At 36.4% G+C, this 7,783-nt stretch overlaps 1 protein-coding gene across 1 annotated transcript in view; it reads left to right on the top strand.

Annotated features, from left to right (window-relative positions):
• The first annotated feature begins 242 nt into the window (after positions 1-242).
• The window catches only part of MYCT1 (MYC target 1), a 25,637-nt gene continuing 18,096 nt past the window's right edge, over positions 243-7,783 (top strand). The window contains exon 1 of the mRNA XM_040448844.1: positions 243-438. Coding sequence (XP_040304778.1) covers positions 243-438 — 196 coding nt within the window. The remainder of the gene's footprint in view (positions 439-7,783) is intronic.

Raw genomic sequence — 7,783 nt, 5'->3', positions numbered from 1 at the left:
CCCAAAGTGCTATAGCTTAGATTTTGGAATCTTCCTATATATGTCGGTAGGAGCTGGAGAAGAAGAAATGGAGCCTCTCAGCCCAAAAGCAGCCAGAGAGGAAGAAACTTGGTAATTTAGCTGAGGAAATGACGAGAAGGAAATTGTTTCGTGTCTCAGGAACCATGTGGAGTTCTGAGATAAGAAAAACAGTTGCTAATTTGAGTATAAAAGCAGGAAACATGATACACTTGTTTCCTTTTATGCAAACCCAAGTATATGAGGGGTTGTGTGAAAATTATTTTTCTCTTGCTGAACCACAAAGACATAGAATCAAAGTGCTTCTTTCGAACAAACTGGCTTTTCTTTCTTTTTTTTTTCTGTCTCTTCTATTTCTTGTGGATATTATGGCTAATAACACAACAAGTTTAGGGAGTCCATGGCCAGAAAACTTTTGGGGTAAGATACTTTCTTTAACTGTTTTTAATTTAAAATTAGGATGCAGAAAAGGTCCTGCATAATTTATTGAGTGAAAATCTCTGAGTTAGTTTGTTTACCATAAACTGGTTACTTAAGTTTTCATAAGTTTATTATAATAAATATATTCACATAATGTGTTTAAGGTGGGTTTTGGAGACACTCAAGAAGAATCTGGGCAACAAGTATAGATTTTGGCGTTACAAAATATAATTAGAAAATAATGAGAATAAAAATGTGAAAAAAGAAAAGATGGAAATAATTGCTGTTTAGAATACGATAATGTGGATTTTGTTGGAAAATTAAGTTTTATTTGTCTTAAGGTTATAAAGTATATGTTTTATTTAATGAAATCAAGACTTGCTGAAGAGGTTATTTTTTCATTGTCAATGTCATACTCTTTATTTTCCAAAGGAAATCAAAACAACAAAATCTATACTTAAGGACTGTGATGTCATAGATAAAATAAGGAATCTTATTGTGAAATTAAAGGAAGAAAAAACTATAATAAAAAAAGTTCACTTGAAATAACATTACATATAACATTAAAAGGAAGCCTATCACAGAGGAAAAAGAAACAATACAAAAGTACTTTTTGGCTGAGTTCAGACACAGCTACTAGTTAAATATCAGTAATGGAGTAGAGTTGAGGTCAAAATTACCAGCTGTTCAAGGCTAAAGAAGGAAAATGCTAAGGAACATGGACTAAGATGTAAATTGGCGAGTATTCTTGGATTCAGGGCTATTTTAAAAATAAGGGGGACTATTTCAGTTAAATTCAGAAGAAAAATTTAAAGGAATCAATGGAGTTTATGAAGAGATCAATAGCCTTATTTTTTGTCTAGAACAGATTTTTAATTCCCTCAGAGAACTATTTCATACTTTCTTTTGTGATTTGTGGGGATGCTTTGGGAGCTATCAGTGAAACGGAGCAGCAATATTGACTGTCCCTAACAACCTCACCTAGCACCTAGCTGTCCGCCATCACAAAAATGTGCATGAAGGGAAATAATTCTTTTTTTCTTTTTCTTTTTTACTATCAACCCTTTATGTTTGCTTCAGGCCCGGAAAGGAGGGATATTAGTGAACACCCTAACATAATCATTAAAAAATAAGAAGAAAGTAAATTATGTTTGCATACTGTTAAGAATGGCTTTGGTAATAAGTAATTCTTGGAAAACCCAACAGCCAATAAGCCTTAAAACTGTGGGAGTCTTAATTATATATATTTGTTACAATACTGCTTGCTGTCTTCATTTATAAGAAAAGTGAATGCATTAAACACACACTGAAAAATAGCTAGAATTTGTTTACACCAAATTCATCATTACAAAATTAACTATACAAATTATTCAAAAGTAAAGTAGCTCTTACTACAAAAATTAATCTGTGAAAGCCAGATCTATTTTTTTTTTCAGACCATTTGAAGTTAAGTTTCAGGTTTACTTAAGTGAAAGGAATCACTAGCCACTGACTAAAACATGGGTAATAATCATAAAATAAACCTGAATTAATAAGACAACGCTTAATTGAAGTCTATTTACCAATCCTAAAAACACTGATTTTTTTGTGTGTTATTTGTGCTTGAGAAGGAATTCGAACTTACTGTTTCAAAGATAGTTCCTAAGGGTTTTTTTTTTTTTTTTTGTCTTAGTAGGTGAATGCAATGGAAAATAGATGGAAATAATGAAAACCAGGAAGGGGAGTGTTACATTGATAAGCATTAACAAAACCAATGCAACCATGTTGAGCAGATATACTGTTTGATGATTTGGGGGAAATATATGAAAGATGACATTATTTCTTCTGGGGTAAAAAATGCTAAGTGTAAAATGTAAAAATCTAAACATAAATATAGTAAATGTAGAAATTTCCTAAAATATAAATGTAGACCTTTTAAATTTTATTTCTTTTTATATCTAAATTGGTATCTATTTTGATCACTGACTCTGCAAAAATATTATTTTGAAAATCTTATCAAGTACATTACCATGCATTTTCTATTGTGTCCAATTTCGAATTTAGAGAATAAAGATGGAATTGCTGAGGAAAGGAAACCTTGCGCATTGAAATATATAAATTTCTTGAACTTAACGCACTTAAGATGTATGGAAAGTTGTTTTCCAAATATCAGTTTTTGGGGGGTTACTTTAATGAATGCTGAAAAATAAGATAATGATACCAGGTTGTTACTAATAATAATAGCTTGCATTTTCATAGTAATCACCCACTAGGACTTATTAATGTTGTACAAGCATTACAGTCATTAGTGCAAGAGGAAGCAAAAAAAGTGGTTTGAGGCCAACAACACAGCTGAAGGCCACCTGTATTTCTCTCTTTTGCTTTCTTTAATGCATTTTTCTTCTCTGGGAACATTCCCCACCAAAGCAGCAGGAACCAGAACCTGTAAAATTTGCGGCATCCTGCCTTCATGAAACAGTAGACACGTATCCTTAAACTTGGGATTCTCTCTCTCCCTCTCTCTCTGTCCCTCTCCCACTTGCTCTCTCTGTCTCTCTCTCAAAATAAATAAGTAAACATATACAATTTTTTTTAATGGCAAAAATGGTCCCAAAATCTTTCTTAGAGGGAAAAAAAAATGATGCTTTATCCGTTCCTGTAAGTCGGAGAAGATTCACAGAAGGAGATAATCCTAGGAAGGACATGTTAATCATCATTTTCCCCACATTAACTTATTAACTCACTCATTCATTCACCTATCAGTTTATTAGTTTACTTGGAAGCATTGACTGGCCACCCATTATGTATTAGTCAATGTGTTAGGTGTTAGTGATATAAGCAAGGCGTAGTTGGACAATTTCAGGGAAGTTCAGGAGAAAGGCTACCAGCATATATGCAGAAGCAAAAGCACACAAACCACATCTGTAGAGGTGAATGTCTTGAGGCAGATATTTTTAAAGTTTTGTGTACTTTCAGTGCAAAAATTTGACCTGATTTAACATAATAATGTTCAATCTTGTGACTTTAGATCTTCCTGCTTTCCTCTTTCTTAGGACCTTTCCCTAAGGTTGGAAAGGGCCTAAGGTGGGGGTATTATTGACTATTAGGGGTATTGGAAGGAGAGGGCCTTTGATTCTTGATCTCATGTTCTGGTCTCTGCTTATATCTACCAATAACTATTTCTCATCTGTTTTTCGGGCACTGCCTTTTCCTCCCTTGCTTCCACTGCTGAGGGCTCTTACTGAAGAATCCGGCTCATGTGGTCTATGCAAATTTTGTTAATGGCATGGTTTCTCCTTTTTTTTTATGTCCGCTTTAGTCTACTACTGCCTTTTATTCAGGGACTTTTCCATCTGTCTCAGTGGTATAGAACAGTATTGAATGCTCTCCCATAATCTGAGGGTTGTGAAAGTCTCTTGAGGTTAAGCTGTTTATCAAGTGCCCTAAGCCCAGATGTACCAATGCCTACCATCCCCACTTCTACTCTGCCTGTCAGGCACCCAGGGTTTCTCAGAGGGAAAACCCCATTTGGACCGCATTTGGACCCCAGGAAGCTGAGAATGGATACCAGTTTCTCTGGGATTCCCTAAATCAATCTATAACTCATCATGAGCAGAGATGGAGTGGTGATCCCTTCTAGTCCCTTACTAGTCACATACTAGGTCAGGAGGGTGGGGGCTACATGGAAGGTTTAATGGCCTGGTAAGAAAAGGAAGAGAGATTGCTCTCTCTCCCACTCTCTGTGAGCATGCACTGAGAAAAGGTCAAGTGAGGTCACAGCGAGAAATAGGTCACCTGCAAGCTATGAAGCTTTCACCAGACCCTGATCATGCTGACACCTTGATCTTGGACTTTCTAGCTCAAAGAACTAAGAGAAATAAAGGCCTGTTGTTTAAGCCATACAGGCTATAGTATTTTGTATGGCAACCCACATTGACAAGGACATGACTCGTAGACTATGGTTCATTTTTCCCAATACCGTTCTTAGAGTAAAAAGATATGTTTTTGAGCCCTTTAGACTCTTAGCATTTTGAAATTCCAGCAAACAAACAGAACACTCTTATCTCTCTCAAAATATCTAGTGATTGCAGTAAAGCAACTGTTTTTCAAGGTTTTTACCTATTTCGTTTTCATCCATTCTACATATTTGATAATCCAGTTAGAAATTCCAAGGATCAACTTTTTCTTTTTCTATGCATGCTTGCTAACCGTACGAATCCTCTCCAAAGTAATTGAAGAGATGAAGGGTTGTGAACTGATTTATTGGGTAGTCAAGTGTCAAGGGGAGAAACCTTGGTTAATAGCTGAAAATCCTATTTCCTGTAGAAAAATGTCTACATTTAATACATTAAATTAAATGTTACAGGTCTACTCTCTGTAGATAGGAGCAGGAGGTTCTCAGAGAAACTGGAGACAGAGAGAGTTTATTGAACACAAACCCCAATGATGTCCTCTATATTCCCTCCTCCTAAAAAGCAAGCCAATGTTATTGTATTTCAAATGCGTCTTTAATTTGTATTTGTGAAACAAATTAAACACGTGTGCATCATTGCACATTAATGGCCTACCAATGATTTCCCTTATCTCAGTTATCCAGAAAGCTTGAAAAACAAGTGTTTACAAATTGTTGTCTTTAAAGCAGCTGCATCTGAATTATATAAATAAATTTGAAAATGCATCTCTCACTGGGTTCCATGATCAGAGATTATGATTCAGTAAGCATGAGCCTAGAAGGCTGCACCGTTTAATAGGTCCCTGACCTTAGAACTCCTGTATCTACATTCAAGAGAGAAATTTGCCTATAATAGTCTTTTCTTGCAATAGTCTTGTTGGGCTTTGGTACTAGTGTTAGGCTGTCTCATAAAACAAATTAGGAAGCGTTTTCTTCTATGAGTTATGGAAGTTTGTGTTTTCTAAAACTTTTCCCACTTAAATTAAATTTCCATATATATTGCCTTAAAGTTGTTTGGGATACTCTCTCATATGTTTTTCCAACATTTTATTATAAAAATGTTCAAATATAGAGAAACATCAAAGGATGCTTACAGTGAATACCCATACACATACCCCTTAGGTTCTATCATTTACGTTTTTTCTAAATTATTTTTTTAATGTTTTTTTCATTTTTTGAGAGAGAGAGAGAGAGAGACAGAGCATGAGTCGGGGAGGGGCAGAGAGAGGGAGACACAGAATCTGAAACAGGCTCCAGGCTCTGAGCTGTCAGCACAGAGACCGACGCAGGGCTCGAACTCACAAAGGGTGATATCATGACCTGGCTGAAGTCAGATGCTCAACTGAGCCACCCTAGTGCCCCTATCATTTAGGTTCTTACAATAGTTATTTTATTCACCTACCTACTCACTTGTATTTCTTTCTTTTCTTTTTTTTTTAATGTTTATTATTTTTGAGAGACAGAGAGAGACAGAGCATGAGCGGGGGAGGGGCAGAGAGAGAGGGAGACATAGAATCCGAAGTAGTCTCCAGGCTCTGAGCTGCCAGCACAGAGCCCGATGCGGGGCTTGAACTCACAGACTGCAAGATCATGACCTGAGCTGAAGTCGACCCCTTACCCAGCTGAGCCACCCAGGTGCCCCTATTCACTTACATTTCAAAGTAGACTGAAGATGTCAGTATACGTCTTCCTAATTACTTCAGCATGTATATCATTAATCAGAATTCAATATTTTTTCTGTTTTTTTTCCTTTTAAAGTCAAATTTACCTACAATGGAATGTGTAAAATAAATAATAATGAAGTGCACAGATTGTAACTGAACATTTGCTGAATTTTTACAAACATGTACACACCTGAATCACTCTGTCTTCAATCATAGATATTAAATATTATCACAAACCTAAAAAGTTCCCTAATTCCACATCCCAGTCAGTTCCTGTCTACAACATCCCCAGAAGAAACCATTATTTTGATTTTTTTTCTAGAACAGATTAGCTTTGCCTATTCTAGAACTTCTGATAAATGAAATAATAAAGGATTTACTCTTTTGGCTATAAGAATAGAGCTGTAACAGATATTCTTGTAAGAGTCTTTTGTTGATACATGTTTTCATTATTCTTGGTAACTTCCTAGAAATGGAAGAGCTGGTCGTAGCTTTAGTGTAGGTTTGATTTTATAGAAAATTGTCAGGCCTTTTTCCAAAGTGGTTATGCAATTTACTTTTTGCAAAAATATGTGAGGGTTCCAGTTGCTTCAGATCTTTTCCAATAGCTCTTTTTTTTATTTTCAACCCTTTATATTGTAGCCTTTCTGGTCAGTATTTAGTTTTATCTTATTGTGGTTTTAGTTTGTATCTTCCTGATGCCTGATGATGATGAGCAGAGGTTGGCAAAGTATGGCTTACTGGCTAAATATGATGCATGACTTGTTTTTATAAATAAAGTTTTATTGGGACAATTGTGTGTTTATGATGTTTTGTGCTACAATAATAGAGTTGAGTAGTTTCAATAACGTATGACCTGAAAAGCCCAAAATATTTGCTCACTGGGCCTTTAAAGACAAAAATTTGCTGATTGTGACATTGAACATCTTCTCTTGTGCTTATGGGAATTTGAATATATATTTTGAAGAAGCATCTGTTCATTTCTTTGGCGCATTTTTATTCTTTCTCCTTCTCCTTCTCCTTCTTCTCCTTCTCCTTCTCCTTCTTCTGTCTTTTTATTATTGATTATAAAAGTCCTTTATATATTCTGGTGTCAGTCAGTTGTCAGATATATATTTGCAAAGTTTTTTTTTTTAAGTTTATTTACTTATTTTATTTTATTTAAAAAAAAATTTTTTTTTCAACGTTTATTTATTTTTGGGACAGAGAGAGACAGAGCATGAACGGGGGAGGGGCAGAGAGAGAGGGAGACACAGAATCGGAAACAGGCTCCAGGCTCTGAGCCATCAGGCCAGAGCCTGACGCGGGGCTCGAACTCACGGACCGCGAGATCGTGACCTGGCTGAAGTCGGACGCTTAACCGACTGTGCCACCCAGGCGCCCCTATTTACTTATTTTAGAGAGAGAGGGAGGTGGGGCAGAGAAAGAGGGAGAGAGAGAAAATCCGAAGCAGACAGAGCCCTATGTGGGGCTTGAAAGATGAAGCTGAAATCAAGAATCCAAAGCTTGGGGCACCTGGGTGGCTCAGTCGGTTAAGTGTCCAACTTAGGCTCGGGTCATGATCTCACAGCTCATGATCTCGCAGCTCGTGAGTTCAAGCCCAGCGTCAGGCTCTGCGCTGACAGCTCAGAGCCTGGAGCCTGCTTCAGATTCTGTGTCTCCCTCTCTTTCTTCCCCTCCCCTACTCATGCTCTGTCTCTCTCTGCCCCTCAAAATACAGAAATGTAAAAAAAAAAAAAAAAAAAAAAAA

The sequence above is a fragment of the Herpailurus yagouaroundi genome, unplaced genomic scaffold, assembly GCF_014898765.1.
Source record: "Herpailurus yagouaroundi ecotype Mexico unplaced genomic scaffold, PumYag 198, whole genome shotgun sequence".
Classification (NCBI taxonomy): Eukaryota; Metazoa; Chordata; class Mammalia; order Carnivora; family Felidae; genus Herpailurus; species Herpailurus yagouaroundi.
The sequence above is the reverse complement of the archived record's forward strand: the minus strand, read 5'-3'. Positions and strand labels throughout refer to the sequence as shown.